The following is a 21241-nucleotide window of genomic DNA, read 5'->3' as shown; positions in this document are numbered from 1 at the left end:
CAGCAGTTTTTCCAAGCGTAGGTAACAGTGAAAGCTTCAGTTTAGATTATTGACAAGCTATTAGCAAGTTAGACACACAAACCATGACATTTTCCCCAATTTCCGAAGTCCCCACAATATGCATTGAGCTAAAAGTTAGCTTACCTTGCATTCGCTATAAAGTAGTGGGTGGTGGTCACGAAGATGACTCGAGATTGGAAGTGTTGCACCCTTTCGCATGTTCTACAGACAGGGTGACCATCTTTGATTAAGTTTCCCTCCGCACTCTTGTAAAACTCAAAATATGACCACACTTCAGATTTGGTCCTCTTAGAAGGTTGAAAAATCTCTCGAGCGCTGTCACTGCCTGCCGCCATGTTTTCACACAAAGCAAAACCCACATTGCACCTGTGTCAGCCTGTTGCTAGCTTTGGTTGATGCTTGACAGTATTTACCGAGAGTTTTTCAAACCATGGTAATCAAACACGTTTTTTTAGGTAATTAAGATTTGTAACGGTAATACTAACTGTCGGGATTTTTTACCATGGTTTATCGTGAAACCGGTAAACGTTTCATCCCTATTTTGGATTTGTGGACTGTGAAAAGACCCCTGGTGGCATGTCTGGTGGGGTAAGTGTGTGTCAGAGCTGTGTATAAGTTGACTATGCAAACAATTTGGGATTTTCAACACATTAATGTTTCTTTATAAAAATAAGTGATGCAGTCTCTCCTCAGCTCTTTACACGTTTGACGTTAGAGAAGCTTCCATTAAAGAAAACCTTTTTAAGTTCTATTAGACAGATTGCTCTGAATCCACGATGTGGCAGAGGTTGAAAAGCCACAACACAAGTTTTTTTCAACATCAGTTTATGGTCAATAATATCAAAGGCTGTACTGAAATCTAACAGCACAGCTTCCACAATCTTCTTATCAATTTCTTTCAACCAATCATCAGTCATTTGTGTTGGTGCAGTACATGTTGAGTGACCTCTGTAAGCATGCTGAAAGTCTGTTAATTTGTTTTTCAGAGAAATAGCATTGTATTTTTTCCAACAATTTGCTAAGAGCTGGCAGCAAGCTGATAGGTCTTCTTTTAGAACCAGTAAGGGCCACTTTACCACTCTCAGGTAACGGAATTGCTTTGGCTTCCCTCCAGGCCTGAGAACAAACACCTTCCTCTAGACCAGTGCTTCTCAATTATTTTCTGTTACGCCCCCCCCCTAGGAAGAAGTAAACATTTTGAGCCCCCCAACTCTCCGCCGCGACTGTAAATAGTATAATTTGTCTATAAAATTGTTATAAGTACACCTCTGCATAACATTGTATCCTTATTAACATTAAAGAAAACAAAAAAATAAAGAAATATAGATCAACTTACAACAAAGAATAACTTTATTAATTAACATTGTTTTTTAGTCTGTAACAGAAAAGACTTAAAGTGCATCAATTTGCCTGAAATTATTATTATTATTATTATTTTGACCATTTGATAACTGAAAAATAAAATATAATCAATAAATAATAATACATTCAAATTGATCAGCAACATTAACTCAGGAGCACAATATATGAAACACTTTGACCTATAAAACAAAAATGAATAAAACAATTTGTGCTGATTTTTTTCAAATCAAAATGAAGTCAGGATTAATGGCTACAATAAGCACGTTTTGCAGAGCACAGCTTTTCGAAGTGGGGTTTGAAGCATGATACTGCAACTCTCAGCTCCTGCTCAATGTTTAGCTGGGACCTGTACTTGGTCTTCAGTGCAGCAACAGCAGAGAAGCCAGTCTCACAAAGATAAGATGTTGACAAAAGGAAGAAGAATGCCCATGGCCCTCTGCCCTAAGAGTGGATACTGCCTCTCTACACTCAGCCAGAATTCACTGTGTCTGTGATGTGAACCTCAGTCTCAATGTGGAGTCAGACGTCATATCAATGAACTGGTCCTCCGCTGCAGAGCTGAAACCAGTTGGAGCTGGTGCATTGAAAGGATCTCTCACCCAGTCATAATGGGAACTGTTTTCAGGGAAGTACTTTTTAAAGAATCAAATCAGTGATGAAATATGCTCCTTAATATATGGAATCACTGAGATGGCATCATAGTCAGTAGTGTCAACAAATTCATGCAGGTTCTCGAATGAATCATTATTTCCTTCATCAAGTCGCCTGCCCCACATCAAGCTTTGGAGTGAAAGAGCTAATCTTGTCTGTGACCCGAGGGAGGTGTTTATCTTTCCCTTGTAGCTGTAGATTTAGTTCATTTAGTTTTCCAAATATGTCACTCAGGTAGGCCAGTTTTGCCAGGAAGTTCTCATCACTAAATTTTTTTCTGCAAGGTCATACTTGTGCTCCTGCTCCGAAAACATTCTTATCTGCTCTCTGAGATCAAAAACTTGGGACAAGACTTTTCCTCGTGACAGCCACCTTGCTTCACTGTGAAACAGCACAGCTTGATGTTCAGCTCCCATCTCCTCACAGATAGCAGAGAAGACTCTTGTTTTTAGTGGTCTGGTCTTTATAAAATTGACTACACCTACAATATCAGTCATAACCTCAGGTGCCTTGACGCTAGTGCTTCTCTGTGTATAACAGTGTGTCCACTCAGCATTAGGTGAGGCCTTCTTGATGAGTGCCCGAAGTCCTTTTCTCATCCCTGCCATGGTCTGTGCACCATCACTGCAAACACCAAAGCAGTTCTCCCACTTTAGCCCATTCTCAGTCAGGAAGCAGTCCAGCATTTTGAATAGCTCTTCAGCTGTGGCTCTGTCTCTGACATATTTACAAAAAAGTAGATCCTCACACAGGGAGTTTGTCATGTCAAAACGTACATAAGAGATAAACAGTCTTTGTTGCGTTCAGTTGCTTCATCGAACAGTAAGGCAAAGCATTTGTCTTTGAGTTTATCTACCAGCTGTTCTTTAAGATCGTTTGCAATGTAATTTATACGTCTGGCGACAGTGTCATTGGACAGAGGGATAGTTTTTATTTTTGCAGCACTTGCGTCATATAGAATAGAGATATAGAAATCTGGGCAGGACATTCATTTTAATTACATTGATTCTACCCAGTAGAGTGAGAGGTAAGTCCATCCATTTACAAAGGTCATCCTCCACTCCACCTTTTGCAACAAACTGGCCAGATTGAGTTTATAGAGGTTGTTCAGATTACCATCCACCATTATACCCAAATATGTGAAGCCCATAGGCGACCATCTAAAAGGAAACTTGTGCTTGATGGTATGATGGTCAAAGACCGACAACGGTAAGATTTCGCTTTTATCAAAATTGACCTTATATCCAGAGAAAGAACTATAACACTGTAGTAGGATCTGCAAGTGAGAGAGGGAGTGTTCTGGGCTTGTTAGAAATAAGATAAGGTCGTTCGCAAAGAGTGATAAATTATGGGTATGGGGGCCCACCTCAAAGCCATGTATGTCAGGGCACGTTCTAATAGCCTCAGCAAGAAAAGTCTTGTCCCGGCGAGGGCAAAGAGGTGGGGGCTAATTGGGAAACCTTGTCTGTTCCCCCTATAAAGAGGGAAAGAGGAGGAAGTAATCCCATTGGTAGCAATCCTAGCTTTAGGAGATTTGTAGAGCGATTTTATCAAATTTACAAACAACCAAACTTTTCCAAGACGCGAAATAGGTATGGCCATTCAACCCTATCAAAGGCCTTTTCAGCGTCGAGGGAGACTGCGACACTAGGTATTTTGTTTTTGTTAGCAAGGTGAATTATATCAAAGAACCTTCTGAGATTATTGGAGGACAATCTATTAATTATGAAGCCAGTCTGATCTGGGTTGACCAACAGGGGAAGACATGACTCCAGTCTCTTCGATAGCATCTTGGTGACCAGTTTACAATCTGTGTTAAGGAGAGAGATTGGTCTATAGGAGGTGCTCTTTAGCGGGTTTTTCCCTTTCTTGTGGATTACAGTAATCACTGCTTGAGAGAAGGACTCTGGAAAGCAGTTGTCTTCTCTGGCTTTTTTAAGTACCTCCATAAGGTAGGGGACCAACATCTCCCTAAATTCTTTATAGAACTCTGGAGGGAAGCCATCCTCCCCAGGAGATTTATTAGAAGGTAAGGATTTAATGGCCTCCAACAATTCAGGAACTGAGAAGTGTTCACTCAGGCGCTCGCTGTCTTCCCCTGACAGGCATGGGAGGTTGAGAGAGGAGAGAAGGGAGTCGATCTCTGATAGATCGTCGCTTGATTGGGAAGTGTAGAGGTCTTCATAGTATTTCTTAAAAGTATTATTAATTTCAGTAGGGTCGAAAGATATCTCATTAGTAAGAGTTTCTATGGCATTAATTGTCCTCTTACTTTCCTCTGCTTTCAGTTGCCATGCCAATACTTTGTGAGCTTTCTCTCCAAGCTCGTAATAGCGCTGTTTTGATTTAGTGATGGCCCTCTCAGCTTGATATGTGTTCAGAATATTATATTTACGTTTTTTATTTACCAAAAGCCTGTATAGATCTTTAGTCGGGCCTCTTTGGTAGGTTTTCTCTAGCTCTGAGATCTTAGATTCAAGGGCACTCAGTTCCGCACTGTGTTTTCGCTTCAGGAAATAATCTGTCCCCTCAGATAGGCCTTCAATGTGTCCCAAAGAATGAAGCTGTCAGGAGCAGAAGGTTTGTTTGTCAAAGTAAAAATATTGATCTGCTCTTTGATGAATGCACAAAATTCAGGTTGCTTTAGGGGTGTAGAATTTAGTCTCCATCTATATGCTCCATTTACCTTGGTAGGAATGGAGATTAATAATACCAGAGGAGAATGGTCACTAAGCAATCTGGGGAGATACTCGACATCTAACACTCTATGAAACAGTTGTGTCGAAAGTAAAAAGTTATCGATGCGCGTGTGTCTTGTGTGGGTGTGAATAAAAAGAGTAGTCCCTATCCTGTGGGTGCAACTGTCTCCAGATGTCTAGTAAATTGAGATCTTTCATGAATGACATGGTGAGCTTGCCGGCTTTGGTAAGAAGTGAGGGTTTATCAGAAGACCTATCAAGAACTGTATCTAAGCAAAAATGTAAATCTCCTCCAACCAGTAGCCATCCTGGTGGTGCTTGAGAGACCTGAAGGAAGACATTCTGAATAAACATATGGTCATCGAAGTTAGGAGCATAAATATTCAATAGGGTCCAAGACTCTGAAAACATATGCCCTTGCACCAAAACAAACCTGCCAGAGGGATCAGAGATGGTGTTGTTGACGCAGAAGGGGATGTGTCTACTTATCAAAATTGCAGTTCTTCTTGCTTTGGAGTTAAAAGAGGATGCAAAAACTTGTCCTACCCATTCCCTCTTCAATTTCTTGTGTTCACTGGCTGTAAGATGTGTTTCTTGTAAAAACACAATGTCAGCCTTTAATTTCTTAAGGTATGTATAGACTCTTTTCCTTTTAATCAGGCTGTTAAGACCTTTTACGTTGAATGTGACATATTTTAGTGGATTAAGCATAGGTTGGGTTTCAAATATGTAGCTGAATAGAAATCTATCATATGCAGATAATTAGGAAATGTTTCAACTTTGTTTTGAGCACAAAAGTGACCTATGTGTCTCTTTAGGAAGGAAACAATAGAAAAAAGGAAGAAAAAAAGAATACAAATCCCACCCACCCCGATTGTCAGACTAAAACAACAATCCCAACAATCTAACATGAATACACTTGTAGAGATACGTTGCTGCTCGCTTTTCATCTTGCTTTTACTAGCTAAACCTTGGCGTAAACTAAAACATGCGAGCTCTCTAAGTTGAAAACAAACGTTGTGAATAGATATTTATGGCTGAATATTTACTGCCCACGGTAAGGGCTGCTTGAGTCTCTTTTCGAAAGATTAACATAAATGAGGGGGAAAGCAGTGGGCCTAAGCCCACTTATTGCTTCGCCCAGTAGATATCTATTAAACCAAAATATACTCTCCTGTAAATGTAATAGAACTCACCCCGGAAAGATACGGTTAGTTGAAAATGTACAAATCAATTATAGTGACCAGGAGATACCAGCAGTTCAGTTCAGTCCCATAAGAGAACACAAACGAACTGCATTTTATCCCCCAGAGAGACCTGGCTCAGACGTTGCTCAGTTCTTTGAGAAAAGTGTGCACTTCTCCCGGTGTGTTGAAGAGATGGCTTCGGCCTTTGTACTGAACTTTCATCCGCGCAGGGTGGATGAGGTAGCCGGTGATGTTCTTCTCCTTCAGTGCTTTGGCGGCAGGTCTGAACTGCTTGCGACGTCTGGCGAGATCCGCGCTCATATCTGGGAAAAGGCTGACCCTCTTTCCATCGATGGTGATGTCCCCTTTGGCTCTTGCGAGTTGCAATATCTTCTCTCTGTCTTGGAAACGGAGGAACCTGATCAGGACGGCTCGTGGGGGCTCATCTGGCCGGGGTTTCGGCGCTGATGTTCTGTGGGCGCGTTCGGTTTCCAGCGGCTTGGTGAAGTTGATTATGCCTAGGACCTCCGGGATCCATTGAGTGAAGAAACGGACCGGGTCACAGCCCTTGCTGTCCTCTTTCAATCCCACCACACGGATATTACTACGTCTACTCTGGTTCTCCATCTGATCTACCTTGTTTTTGAGGTAGGCATTGTCCTTTTGCAGTTGTATCAAGACCTGGTCATGTCTAGCGATGGTATCTTCAACTGTGCTAATGCGCAACTCTGCCTCAGTCGTTCTCAAAAGGAGATCATTCATGGAGGATTTCAGGTCGTCAATGGAAGAATGGAGTTCAGCCGATTTCTTATCAATTTTCATAGAAAGACCACAGAGGTCTTTCCTGAATTTCCCAGAGGAGAGTAGCCAGCATGTCGGCAGGCTCGCAAGAGGCTGCTGAGAGCAACAGTCTGGAACTGTCGTCTGAGTTATGAGGGCTAATGCTAATCTTGCTAGCTGTAGCGTTATCGTTATCTTGGGAATCAACAATGTTTTGGTCGTCCTTCTTGCCTCTCGGTCGGAGGTCCATGGCTCTTTGGGAAGGTAAGTACTTGACAATTTATCAGCCGATGTTAGAATATTGTTTCAACGTTGTTATTTAGGTACAAATAGAATAACTTTGAAGAGCTCGGTTTGTCAACGTCTGCTCAGCTCCGAAAAATAATGAAAATAATGGAATCATGTAGTAACCAAAAAAGTGTTTGAAGAATATATTTTGATTTGTTTCTAAGTAGCCACCCTTTGCCTTGATGACAGCTTCTCTCAACCAGCTTCACCTGGAATATTTTTCCAACAGTCTTGAAGGCTTTCCCACATGCAGAGCCCTTGTTGGCTGCGTTTCCTTCACGCTGCGGTCCAACTCATCCCAAACCATTTAAATTTGGTTTAGCTCAGGTGATTGTGGATGCTAGGTCATCTGATGCAGCGCTCCATCACTGTCCTTGGTCAAATAGCCCTTTCACAGCCTGGAGATGTGTTGTGTCATTGTCTTGTTAAAAAACAAATGATAGTCCCACTAAGAGCAAATCAGATGGGAGAGTGTATGGCTGCAGAATGCTGTAGTAGCCATACTGGTTGTGTGCAATGAATTCGAAATAAATCAATGACCAGTGTCCCCTGCAAAGCACCCCCGCACCATCACACCTCTTCCATGCTTCACGGTGGGAAGCACACATGCGGAGAGCATCTATTCACCTACTCTGTCTCACAAAGACACGGCGGTTTGAACCAAAAATCTCAAATTTGGATTAATCAGACCAAAGGAGGTTATGGACTTGGTGTTTTACCAAGTAGAGCTATCTTCTGTTTACCACCCCTACCTTGTCACAACTCAACTGATTGGCTCAAACGCATTAAGAAGGAAAGAAATTCCACAAATGTATTTCACAAGGCACACCTGTTAATTGAAATGCATTCCAGGTGATTCCGCATTCCAGGTGATTCCGCATGAAGCTGGTTGAGAGAATGCCAAGAGTGTGCAAAGCTGTCATCAAAGCAAAGGGTAGCTACTTTGAAGAATCTCAAATATAAAATATATTTGGATTTAACACTTTTTTGGTTGCTACATGATTTCATGTGTTATTTCATAGTTTTGAGGACTTCAATATTATTCTACAATGTAGGTAATAGTCAAAATAAAGAACAACCCTGGAATGAGTAGGTGTGTCCAAACTGTTGACTAGTACTGTGTGTATATATATACATTAAAACCTCCCCCATACGATTTTCTGTTGCTTCTATATGTTATATCCTTGTGTTGCCAGTTCTCTATCATCAAATTAATTATTTAAGTGATTCTCAGAAATGGCTAATATATGAATGTAATCTGATGTTAGCAAGTTATTGATTTCATTAACCTTATTTTGAAGGCTACATATGAGCTATTTTTGGCCCTTTACTGGGTAGCTTTTTAGAGAGAGAAATATTATGAAAAAGAGCAAACAAAGAAAGAGAGAAAAAATATACATTCAGCAGTCCATTAATCCAGTGTGTGTGTATGCGGGCTGTGGGGTGGAAGTTACGAAACCAATAGGCTTGTCTCCCTCATCCCTTCCAGGCTTCTGGTTTGGATAGTGGACAAATAGCCTTTCATAGCGTTTCTAAGCAATGTCCCCATGCGCTCTGGCAGCTTTCTTTGCTGGGATAAGTTGTTTCCTCTTCTGACGCACAGCTTCAGGATAATCCTCGTTGAGGAATACATATATACTTTCCTCTCAAGTTCTTGGCTCTTTCCAAAACAGCTACCTTGTACTTGAACCTCAGGAACTTGACAACTATCGACCTGGGCCTGTCACCTGGGCCGGTGGTGGATTTTCCCGTCCTGTGGGCACGCTCCACCTCAATCTTTCTGTGGTCCGTCTTCCAATTTCTTTGAGATTTCCCTCACTTTGTCCTCAATTTGAACCAATGAGAAGTTGCCACATGTAGCTATGAGTACAGGACTGAAACCCCTGCACAGATTCTAAACAGATGTTGAACCGAAGAACAACTATTTCCATTGATATTTAATTCCCTATTGACCTCTAGTCCTTTGTTGTGTATTATCTTAAAATATTCTTATAACCTCCATTGCAAAACTGTGTGTTTTAAATCATGTATTTGGTGACGTGAATTGATTTAGTCTAGTTTTATCTGTCATGTTTTTATGGTCCTCCTTCCACTGAGGCACCTCCACTGCCTGATACTCTGAGTCAAGGTTGACCTACCCCTTACTCCACTCCTTTCCTCCACAACACTACCATTTATAAGACTTGGGTCGTGCCCACTACTTGTGTTTTCCACAGAGAAGCATATTGTGTAAATAAGTTGCCGAGTTTTAACAGGCACTCTTTGTAAATCAGAATGTGCTCTTAACATAAATAAAAGGGAGTATGCCCAGTCTTTGTCAACCAATTGTGTACAATGGTAAAGAAAACAACTCAGTCAATTAGTGATTTCACTATTATTAAGACAAGACCCAGATGGCAAATATAAAGATGCAGTCTATCTAAAACAAAATCGGGGGCCTCTTACACTTCAGTGTTATGATGTCAAAATGCATAGCACTAAGAATGAAAAAGGTTTTACCAGGTATTGTTCATCCTGATTGGATAGGTTTTTTACATGGACGATACATTGGAGAAAATATAGAACAACATGAAACATCTAAGAAGCCAGACCTAGTATTTATAGAAGATTTTGAAAAGGCCTTTGATAAATTAAGACAGGATTTTATTTATAAATGCCTCTTGTAAAATGTGTAAATGTATAGCAACCTCAGGTGTAAAATTGTAAATAGCGTCTACTTCTCAGAGTTCTGAACTGTCAAAAGGAGATAAACAAGGGTGTCCGCTGTCACCATATCTATTCGTTATGGCCATCAAAATGCTAGCTATTAAAATCTGATCAAATCAAATTAGAGGATTAGAAATCCAAGGCTTAAAAACAAAGGTGTCCATGTAAGCCGCGGATTCAAGTTTTATATTAAGTCTTCAAGCTAGATCCCTGTAATCATTGAAGATCACTTTTCTGGACTCTCTGGACTAAAACCTTATAAGTGTACAGTATTATGTTTTGGATCTTTTAAAAAATACAGCTGTTACATTACCCAACAGTTTACCTAGAACATGGGCTGACGGTGAAGTAGACATATTTGGTATTCATATCACAAAATATATAAATTAGCTCTCCACAAAGAATTTCAATAAACTAGTAAAACATAGACAAATACCTGTCTATTTATGGAAAAATTGCCCTGATTTAACCATAGGACTAATTTACTTACGGCGCAGCCCTACTCCTGATGATTTAATTTTTCAAATCCTATGAGGGAAAAATATTTTGCTTTCTGGGAAGCTAAACCAGACAAGATAAAGTGTGTCTGTCAATATAATGAATATGGATTGGGTTGGTTAAGATTATTAAATATAAAAGCACTAAACCTCTCTCAAAGCTTCACTTATGCAAAAGTTTCATTTGAACCCTAAATGGTTCTCAAGTAGATTACTAAGAAAATTTCCTTTTTGCCATGTCTCATTTTCGATGAATTGAAAATGATTCTTTTTTCAAGGTATCTTTCTTTTTCAAACAAGCATTGCATAGCTGGCTACAATTTCAATTTCATCCCCCTGACAAGATGGAACAAATATTACAACCAATATTATGGCTTGACTCAAATCTGCTGGTTGATGAAGGACCTGTATTTATGGAAAATATGTTTTGAGGGTATTTTGTTTTTAAATTATATTGGAATTGTGGAGTTATGTCTTTCATGGAGTTATCAGAATTGTATGGGAAGTTCTGCTCAATCCAAGATTACAAGCAACTGATTATATCATTGCCCCAAAAATGGAGGAGGCAGGTGGCAGAGGAAGGAGGTAGGGAACTGGTCTGTCTGCCGAATATAAAGGTGCAAAACTGGCAGAGGAATAAAAATAGCATAAATAGCTAAGTATCCCATTTTCATTTGAGGACCAGAATCTTGACAGCTGTGCCGTTGCGAATTTTGATGTACTTATTCCACGGTACAGGGTGTCTGAGTTAATATATTAAACAGAGCAAGATTCAAGACTTTGTGCTTCTCAGCTAAAATTATTGTACAGAATTCTTGCCACCTACAACATTTGGATTATTTGTGGCATACAATCATTGCAGCTCTGCAGATTTTGTTGTGAGGAGACAGAATCAATAGACCATTTGTTTTGGTATTGCCCTCAGGTTGCATGTTTCTGGTCTCAGGTTTAGGAATGCCAACAGCATACCACCCTGCATACCACTGCTGGCTTGCTTCTGAAGCTAAGCAGGGTTGTTCCTGGTCAGTCCCTGGATGGGAGACCAGATGCTGCTGGAAGTGGTGTTGGAAGGCCAGTAGGAGGCACTCTGGTCTAAAATGTATCCCAATACCCCAGGGCAGTGATTGGGGACACTGCCCTGTGTAGGGTGCTGTCTTTCGGATGGGATGTTAAACGGGTGTCCTGACTCTCTGAAGTCATTAAAGATCCCATGGCACTTGTCGTAAGAGTAGGGGTGTTAACCCCGTGTCCTGGCTAAATTCCCAATCTGGCTCTCAAATCATCATGGTCACCTAATAATCCCCAGTTTACAATTGGCTCATTCATCCCCTTCCTCTCCCCTGTAACTATTCCCCAGGTTGTTGCTGTAAATGAGAATGTGTTCTCAGTCAACTTACCTGGTAAAATAACTGATAAATAAAAAAGGAATGAGTGAAAATCTATTGCATTGATCTAAAGTTGACCCTATAAATAGTATTGTTGGGAGATCTGTAGAGACCGGGTCAGTCAATTAGTAGTAATAGTAGTATATTAATACGGTTAGTAAAAGTATTTATCTTAGATTCAAATTGTACAGTGCCCTCGGAAAGTATTCAGACACTTTTGACTTTTCTACCTTTTTATTACGTTACAACCTTATTCTAAAATGGATTATATATTAAATAAAATATATTAAAAAATCCTCTGCAATCTACACAGAATACCTCAATAACAAAGTGAAAACATTATTATTATTATTTTTTATTTTTTTACATTTTAGCAAATAAATAAAAATATTCAGAACCTTTGCTATGAGATTTGAAATTGAGCTCAGGTGCATCCTGTTTCCATTGATCATCCTTGAGCTGTTTTTACAACTTGATTGCAGTCCACCTGTGATAAATTAATTTGATTGGACATGATTTGGAAAGGCACACACCTGTCTATATAAAATGCACATGACAACCCTCTTGGAGTTTGCCAAAAGGCACCTAAATACTCTCAGACCATGAGAAACAAGATTTTCTAATCTGAAGAAAGCAAGATTAAACTCTTTGGCCTGAATGCCAAGCGTCACGTCTGGAGGAAACCTGGCACCATCCCTACGGTGAAGCATCATGCTGTGGGGATGTTTTTCAGTGGCAGGGACTGGGAAGACTAGTCAAGATTGAGGTAAAGATGAACGGAGAAAAGTGCAGAGATCCTGCTCCAGAGCACTCAGGACCTCAGACTGGGGCGACGGTTCATCTTCCAACAGGACAATGACCCTAAGCACACATCCAAGACAACACATGGAGTAGCTTCGGGACAAGTCTCTGAATGTCCTTGAGTGGCCCAGCCAGAGCCCGGACTTAAACCTGATCGAACATCTCTGGAGAGACCTGAAAATAGCTGTGCAGCGACACTCCCCATCCAACCTGACAGAGTTTGAGAGCATCTGCAGAGGAGAATGGGAGAAACTCCCCAAATACAGGTGTACCAAACTTGTAGTGTCATACCCAAGAAGACTCCAGGCTGTAATCGCTGCCAAAGGTGCTTCAACAAAGTACTGAGTAGATGGTCTGAATACTTATGTAAATGTGATATTTCTGTATTGTATGTATATATATATACAGTGCCTTGCGAAAGTATTCGGCCCCCTTGAACTTTGCGACCTTTTGCCACATTTCAGGTTTCAAAAATAAAGATAAACTGTATTTTTTTGTGAAGAATCAACAACAATGTTTTCCCATTCCTCCTTGCAAAACAGCTCGAGCTCAGTGAGGTTGGATGGAGAGCATTTGTGAACAGCAGTTTTCAGTTCTTTCCACAGATTCTCGATTGGATTCAGGTCTGGACTTTGACTTGGCCATTCTAACACCTGGATATGTTTATTTTTGAACCATTCCATTGTAGATTTTGCTTTATGTTTTGGATCATTGTCTTGTTGGAAGACAAATCTCCATCCCAGTCTCAGGTCTTTTGCAGACTCCATCAGGTTTTCTTCCAGAATGGTCCTGTATTTGGCTCCATCCATCTTCCCATCAATTTTAACCATCTTCCCTGTCCCTGCTGAAGAAAAGCAGGCCCAAACCATGATGCTGCCACCACCATGTTTGACAGTGGGGATGGTGTGTTCAGCTGTGTTGCTTTTACGCCAAACATAACGTTTTGCATTGTTGCCAAAAAGTTCAATTTTGGTTTCATCTGACCAGAGCACCTTCTTCCACATGTTTGGTGTGTCTCCCAGGTGGCTTGTGGCAAACTTTAAACGACACTTTTTATGGATATCTTTAAGAAATGGCTTTCTTCTTGCCACTCTTCCATAAAGGCCAGATTTGTGCAATATACGACTGATTGTTGTCCTATGGACAGAGTCTCCCACCTCAGCTGTAGATCTCTGCAGTTCATCCAGAGTGATCATGGGCCTCTTGGCTGCATCTCTGATCAGTCTTCTCCTTGTATGAGCTGAAAGTTTAGAGGGACGGCCAGGTCTTGGTAGATTTGCAGTGGTCTGATACTCCTTCCATTTCAATATTATCGCTTGCACAGTGCTCCTTGGGATGTTTAAAGCTTGGGAAATCTTTTTGTATCCAAATCCGGCTTTAAACTTCTTCACAACAGTATCTCGGACCTGCCTGGTGTGTTCCTTGTTCTTCATGATGCTCTCTGCCCTTTTAACGGACCTCTGAGACTATCACAGTGCAGGTGCATTTATACGGAGACTTAATTACACACAGGTGGATTGTATTTATCATCATTAGTCATTTAGGTCAACATTGGATCATTCAGAGATCCTCACTGAACTTCTGGAGAGAGTTTGCTGCACTGAAAGTAAAGGGGCTGAATAATTTTGCACGCCCAATTTTTCAGTTTTTTATTTGTTAAAAAAGTTTGAAATATCCAATAAATGTCGTTCCACTTCATGATTGTGTCCCACTTGTTGTTGATTCTTCACAAAAAAATACAGTTTTATATCTTTATGTTTGAAGCCTGAAATGTGGCAAAAGGTCGCAAAGTTCAAGGGGGCCGAATACTTTCGCAAGGCACTGTATAAGTAAAATGTCTAAATATGTTTTTGCTTTGTCATTATGGAGTATTGTGTGTAAATTGATGAGAGAATCAATTTTAGAATAAGGCTGTAACGTAACAAAATGTGGAAACAATCAAGGGGTCTGAATAGTTTCCGAAGGCACTGTATGTTAAACATCACAGCATAGTTGAAAGATGTACAGTATTGTGCGTAGAAATCTGAAGAGGGTGGCCAGTAGAGCTAGATGGGATGGGATGGGCTGAGGGTTGGGATGGGGAATTGGAGACAAGTGGGAGTGGAGTTGCTGGGCGAGGGATAGAATGATAGTCAAAGATAAAAGTAAAAAATAAAGTCAATAAAACGTATCAAAAACTAAGTTTGAATGACACTGAGGGGCATTGTTACTGCTAATGCCTGTTTGCCTGAGGCTGATGCCGTGCAGGTGTTTGGACACATGCTAATTTAAATGCACACACATGCACATACATGGAAACACACATACACACACGTAAATACATATACTCACACATATTCAGTTGGCCTTGCTGTTATGATTTTTGCATATTTCTTTCCCTGTTTTCCTTGATCTTTTTTTCTCTTGTTTGTTTTGAGCATGGCATTGACCCTAGTTGCTTCTGTGGCTCTGGATGGGAGTCTGTTAGATGACTAATGTGATGTGGATGGTGAGCAACTTCACTGCAAGTAGATTGTATTAAAAAAATATTTTAAAAAATCAGGTAAAGTAGTGAATGAACTCCTCATAGGAAACAAAATTGAGTTTTCTAATTAGGAGTTGAATTTCGGGTTCACTTCCTGCATTGACTGAATTAAAAACTGAATGGGGCCAAACAATGTTCAGTATATACCCCTTGGTGATCTCTACCTATCATCACACATCTCTCCCTCCATCAGGAGTGGGTGGGCGAGCGCTGCCTCAAGTCCCTGTCGGAGGACAGCAGTGCCCTGCAGGACCCGGTGCTGGTCAACATCCAGGCCCAGCGGCTGCTGCAGCTCATCTGCTACCCTCACCGCCAGCTGGACAGTGAGGAGGGGGACAATCCCCAGAGGCAACGCATCAAACGCATCCTCCAGGTCAGCACACACAAGACCTAAAACCTTTTTCTGGAAATTACTTTGAAATGGTTTCTTTGAAGCCATCGAGGCCAGTTGTAAGTGAATCATAATCATAATCTTCCTAGTCAGCCCTAGAAGATCGTTGGGGATGGCAGAGAGAGCACAGCAGACTGCACATCCATTACAAATGGGGGGTTGTGGGTGCTAGAATTAATCAGTGGGTGAACTTTCTCTGAACCCTGGCTGTAGCTCAGCAGACCACATTAGGAAGCATGAGTTTTCTGAATGTCATTACTGCCATCTGCTGACTAAAGCAGTGCTACAGGGAAAGTGGTGAACTTTGATGCTAAGTCTCTCTGTGACAACTTAACTGTTTGGGGATTGTTGTGATGTGTACATCTAAAAGTTGTGTCCCATCCTCCCGGCTCTAGAACATGGACCAGTGGACGATGAGACAGTCGTCCCTGGAACTGCAGCTCATGATCAAGCAGAGTACTAACAACGTACGTAACCAGACTCCAGTGTCCTGTAAGGTCCTCAAGACACTAACACTGCCATTTAATCAAAATTAAGCATGATATTACATTTACATTTTAGTCATTTAGCAGATGCTCTTAACCAGAGCAACTTAAAAGATCAATTAATTTTAAGTGCCTCGCTCAAGTGCACATCAACATATTTTTCACCTAGTCGGCTCGGGGATTCGAACCAGCGACCTTTCGGTTACTGGCCCAAACCTCATAACCGCTAGGCGGTCTGCCACCCAATGATATTGCAAGGATATTGCTCAAAATATAGATTTTGAATACAATCCATCTGTAAAGTTCACAAGTGTGCCTCTGGTTCAATTGAATCCATAGAGATATATAGAATTAAAGTGGCTTATGTCAAAACCCTTCGTAACTGTAGAATGTGCTAGTAATGGCAGCTGTCTTTGTCAAGGATAGGTTCCCTGTCATTGAGTGCAAGTGGATGAACTCGTATTTATTGTCTCCCTGCAGGAGCTGTACTCCCTATTGGAGAACATCGCCACGGTCACCATAGAGGTGTTCCAGAAGTCAGCGGAGATGAACTCCAACAACCCCTCAGGAAACAGCTCGGCCGGCGCCGGAAGCTCTACCTCCAACAGCAACAACACTAGCAAGATGAAACCAGTGTTGAGGTGTGTGTGTTTGTGTGATGTTTCTAAATTCTCCCTCCCATTTACAAATACAGTTGAAGTCGGAAGTTTACATACACTTAGGCTGGAGTCATTAAAACTCATTTATCAACCACTCCACAAATTTCTTGTTAACCTGTAGTGACACCCCCATCCCGTGAACTGGACCGTTGTCATCATCTGACACTAATTAGCATAACGCAACGGACATAATCTTCCTAGAAAATCTTCCTATTCATGAAAATCACAAGTGAAATATATTGGAACACAGCTTAGCCTTTTGTTAATCACCCTGTCATCTCAGATTTTCAAAATATGCTTTACAGCCAACGCTAGACTAGCATTTGTGTAAGTTTATCATAGCCTAGCATAGCATTATGCCTTGCTAGCAGCAGGAAACCTTGTCACGGAAATCAGAAAAGCAAAAAAATTTAATCGTTTACCTTTGAACTTCGGATGTTTTCACTCACGAGACTCCCAGGTAGACAGCCAAAGTTAATTTTTTTTCCCAAAATATTATTTTTGTAGGTGAAATAGCTCCGTTTGTTCTTCACGTTTGGCTGAGAAATTGCCCGGAAATTGCGGTCACCACAACGCCAAAAAATATTCCAAATTAGCTTCATAATATCGACAGAAACATGGCAAACGTTGTTTAGAATCCATCCTCAAGGTGTTATTCTAATATCTATTCGATAATATATCCGTCGGGACAATTCGTTTTTCACTAGGACCGATTGGAGTAATGGCTACCTCTGTATTTTACGCGAGAATCTCTCTCGGAGCCACCATGTGACCACTTACACAATGTGGCCGCCTACGGCTATTCTTCAACAGAAATGCGTAAAACTACGTCACAATGCTGTAGACGCCTTGGGGAATACGTAGAAAGCGTAAGCTCGTTGATGGTACATTCACAGCTGAATAGGGAGTCATTGGAACGCAGCGCTTTCAAAACCTGGGGCACTTCCGGATTGGATTTTTCGCAGGCTTTTGCCTGCAACATCAATTCTGTTATACTCACAGACAATATCTTTACAGTTTTGGAAACGTTAGTGTTTTCTATCCAAAGCTGTCAATTATATGCATATTCTAGCATCTTTTCCTGACAAAATATCCCGTTTAAAACGGGAACGTTTTTTTTCCAAAAATGAAAATACTGTCCCCTAACACCAAGAGGTTAACAAATTATAGTTTTTCCAAGTCGGTTAGGACATCTACTTTGTGCATGACACAAGTCATTTTTCCAACAATTGTTTACAGACAGATTATTTCACTTATATGTATCACAATTCCAGTGGGTCAGAAGTTTACATACACTAAGTTGATTGTGCCTTTAAACAGCCTGGAAAATTCCAGAAAATTATATCATGGCTTTAGAAGCTTCTGATAGGCTAATTTACATAATTTGAGTCAATTGGAGGTGTACCTGTGGATGTATTTCAAGGCCGATCTTCAAACCCAGTGCCTCTTTGCTTGACATCATGGGAAAATCAAAAGAAATCAGCCAAGACCTCAAAGAAATTGCAGACAAGTCTGGTTCATCCTTGGGAGCAATTTCCAAATGCCTGAAGCTACCACATTCATCTGTACAAACAATAGTACGCAAGTATAAACACCATGGGACCACGCAGCCGTCGTACCGCTCAGGAAGGAGACGTGTTCTGTCTCCTAGAGATTAACGTACTTTGGTGTGAAAAGTGCAAATCAATCCCAGAACAGCAGATGCTGGAGGAAACAGGTACAAAAGTATCTATATCCACAGTAAAATGAGTCCTATATCGACATAACCTGAAAGGCCGCTCAGCAAGAAAGAAGCCACTGCTCCAAAACCGCCGTAAAAAAAGCCAGACTACGGTTTGCAACTGCACATATAACAAAGATCGTACTTTTTGGAGAAATGTCCTCTGGTCTGATGAAACAAAAATAGAACTGTTTGGCCATTATGTTTGGAGGAAAAAGAGGGAGGCCTGCAAGCTGAAGAACACCATCCCAACCATGAAGCACGGGGGTGACAGCATCATGTTGTGGGGGTGCTTTGCTGCAGGAGGGACTGGTCCACTTCACAAAATAGATGGCATCATGAGGAAGGACAATTATCTGGATATACTGAAGCAACATTTCAAGACATCAGTCAGAAAGTTAAAGCTTGGTCGCAAATGGGTCTTCCAAATGGACAATGACCCCAAGCATACATCCAAAGTTGTGGCAAAATGGCTTAAGGACAACAATGTCTAGGTATTGGAGTGGCCATCAGAAGCCCTGACCTCAAACCTATAGAACATTTGTGGGCAGAACTGAAAAGGTGTGTGCGAGCAAGGAGGCCTGCAAACCTGACTCAGTTACAGCAGCTCTGTCAGGAGGAATGGGCCAAAATTCACCCAACTTTTTGTGGGACGCTTGTGGAAGGCTACCTGTTTCACCCAAGTTAAACCATTTAAAGTCAATGCTACCAAATACTACCGTTTCACCCAAGTTAAACCATTTAAAGTCAATGCTACCAAATACTAATTGAGTGTATGTAAACTTCTGACCCACTGGGAATGTGATGAAAGAAATAAAAGCTGAAATAAATCATTATTTCTACTATTATTCTGACATTTCACATTCTTAAAAAAAAGTGGTGATCCTAATTGACCTAAGACAGGGATTTTTTACTCTGATTAAATGTCAGGATTTGTAAAAATAAAAAAAAACTGAGTTAAAATGTATTTGGCTAAGGTGTATGTAAACTTCCGACTTCAACTGTATGTAGGAATACTGAGCTCACTGATAAATCACATGGTAAAATGGTTATTTTTCTGTGAGATACATTAAAACTAGAATATATCATAGGTACTACCAATTGTCAAATTTCAACCAGATAATATCCATTGTTTTCACAATCTCTTTTGGTAAAACCATTTGAAATGGCTAAAGCAGTGTTTCCAAACTCTAGTCCCGAGTATCCCAATCATGCTTTCTCATTGTTGGTGAAATCTAACCTCAGTGTAAAATCTCTTATTTTTGTTTGTGTACCCCCCAGTTCGTCAGAGCGGACAGGTGTGTGGCTGGTGGCACCACTGATTGCCAAGCTGCCCACCTCAGTCCAGGGCCACGTCCTGAAGGCGGCAGGGGAGGAGCTGGAGAAGGGCCAGCATCTGGGATCCTCCTCACGCAAGGAGAGGGACCGGCAGAAACAGAAAAGGTCAGACAACTCACACCCGAGGAACCCCTTTTTTGTCCTGGTCCCGACAGATATACAGTATAGATCAATAAATACACAGCACAGGACAGACCCCTTCTTTCAGAACAGTTTGTTTTAGTGGGTGTCAAAAACAGGGGCTTTATGAGGTGCTATTTTGGGTTATGTAAATAATGCTTATTTTATCAACACGGTTGTACTCTCATCCAGAAAGCATAGTACTCCGCTCTATTATGATAGTATTTTGCCCCAGCTTTCACATTTGTCTGTCTCCAGCATGTCTCTGCTGAGCCAGCAGCCTTTCCTATCTCTGGTGTTGACCTGTCTAAAAGGCCAGGACGAACAGCGAGAGGGCCTCCTCACCTCCCTCTACAGCCAGGTGCAGCAGGTAAGACCCAACACAGCCTCTCCCCCATCTTCTTATCCCACCATAAGGCCAAAAACCCAACTTGAGATTGTTTCCGAATTGCATTGACATCCTTGCACGTTTTACACAAAAGTCAGTGTGTGCATCGCAAGTGAGGATTCTGCCCTTGTGCTCACTGTTGGCCATATCTGCCATCTCATGCTGACTGATGCTATGGCTGCATTTCCATCTTCCAGATTGTAACGAACTGGCGGGAGGACCAGTACCAGGATGACTGCAAGGCCAAGCAGATGATGCACGAGGCACTGAAGCTGCGGCTCAATCTGGTGAGGTTTCTTAGTCACCACTACCATCATAGTCATGTGATTTCGCTGTTATGCCTGAATGTGCTAAATTGTCCAATATCAGATAAGGCCAGACGGACAGAAAGTACCTCTGAAAACAAATCAAACCCAGTTAGTTACTGCTACAGAATACTTATGTTTTGTCCATTAAAAGTACAAAGAGATGTAGAGGTTGAAAATGTATTAAGAAAAATACATGCAAATTCTCTGGCGCCTTGACATAAGTTTCATGGACGTTTCCGAATTGCATGCTAAATGCCCCGTTTACATCGTGACGTATTTAAATGTTTTTTATTTTATTTCACTAGGCAAGTCAGTTGAGAACATATTCTTATTTACAATGACGGCCTAGGAACAGTGGGTTAACTGCCTTGTTCAGGGGCAGAATGACAGATTTTTACCTTGTCAGCTCTGGGATTTGATCTAGTAACCTTTCGGTTACTGGCCCAACACTCTAACCACTAGGCTACCTGCCGCTCCTATTTGTATTTCATTACGCCGTATGTCAACTTTATGCAATCTCGTTCCTCTACTGGAAGGAGAGCATAGAATAGGATTTTACAATGCAAAAGAAGATCGAGGAGAGTCTCTCGTCAGAGATGGCATTTATTTTGAGAGATTGCAAAATATTACCTTTTCATTCAAGACAGGATAAATATAATGTTTCAGGTGATAATAAAACATGTTTTGTTTAGTTACTTTTTCCTCAACTTGTTTCTATAACGTTCTAGCAAGTTAAGCTAGCTTGCACTGTAAAGCAGCTAGATTGCTAAAAGCGAGGCTAGGTGGAAGATACCACTGTAGCTAGCGACCTCCAACTAATAATTATCATCAAAAACATGCTCAATTACCATCACAATAAACTTAAATGGGAGACAAGTCATATAATTGGCTTAAAAGCTTATAGGAATGGGTAATTGTTTATAAGCTGCTA

At 41.0% G+C, this 21241-nt stretch overlaps 1 protein-coding gene across 2 annotated transcripts in view; it reads left to right on the top strand.

The window, feature by feature from the left end:
• The window catches only part of LOC139390519 (mediator of RNA polymerase II transcription subunit 12-like), a 98243-nt gene that overhangs the window by 42870 nt on the left and 34132 nt on the right, over nt 1-21241 (top strand). For both annotated transcript variants that reach the window (XM_071137678.1, XM_071137677.1), the window contains exons 27-32: nt 15095-15274; nt 15688-15759; nt 16258-16418; nt 19438-19599; nt 19873-19984; nt 20200-20289. In XM_071137678.1, coding sequence (XP_070993779.1) covers nt 15095-15274; nt 15688-15759; nt 16258-16418; nt 19438-19599; nt 19873-19984; nt 20200-20289 — 777 coding nt within the window. The remainder of the gene's footprint in view (nt 1-15094; nt 15275-15687; nt 15760-16257; nt 16419-19437; nt 19600-19872; nt 19985-20199; nt 20290-21241) is intronic.

This window comes from Oncorhynchus clarkii, chromosome 31 (genome assembly GCF_045791955.1).
Source record: "Oncorhynchus clarkii lewisi isolate Uvic-CL-2024 chromosome 31, UVic_Ocla_1.0, whole genome shotgun sequence".
In the NCBI taxonomy this organism is placed as follows: domain Eukaryota; kingdom Metazoa; phylum Chordata; class Actinopteri; order Salmoniformes; family Salmonidae; genus Oncorhynchus; species Oncorhynchus clarkii.
The sequence above is the reverse complement of the archived record's forward strand: the minus strand, read 5'-3'. Positions and strand labels throughout refer to the sequence as shown.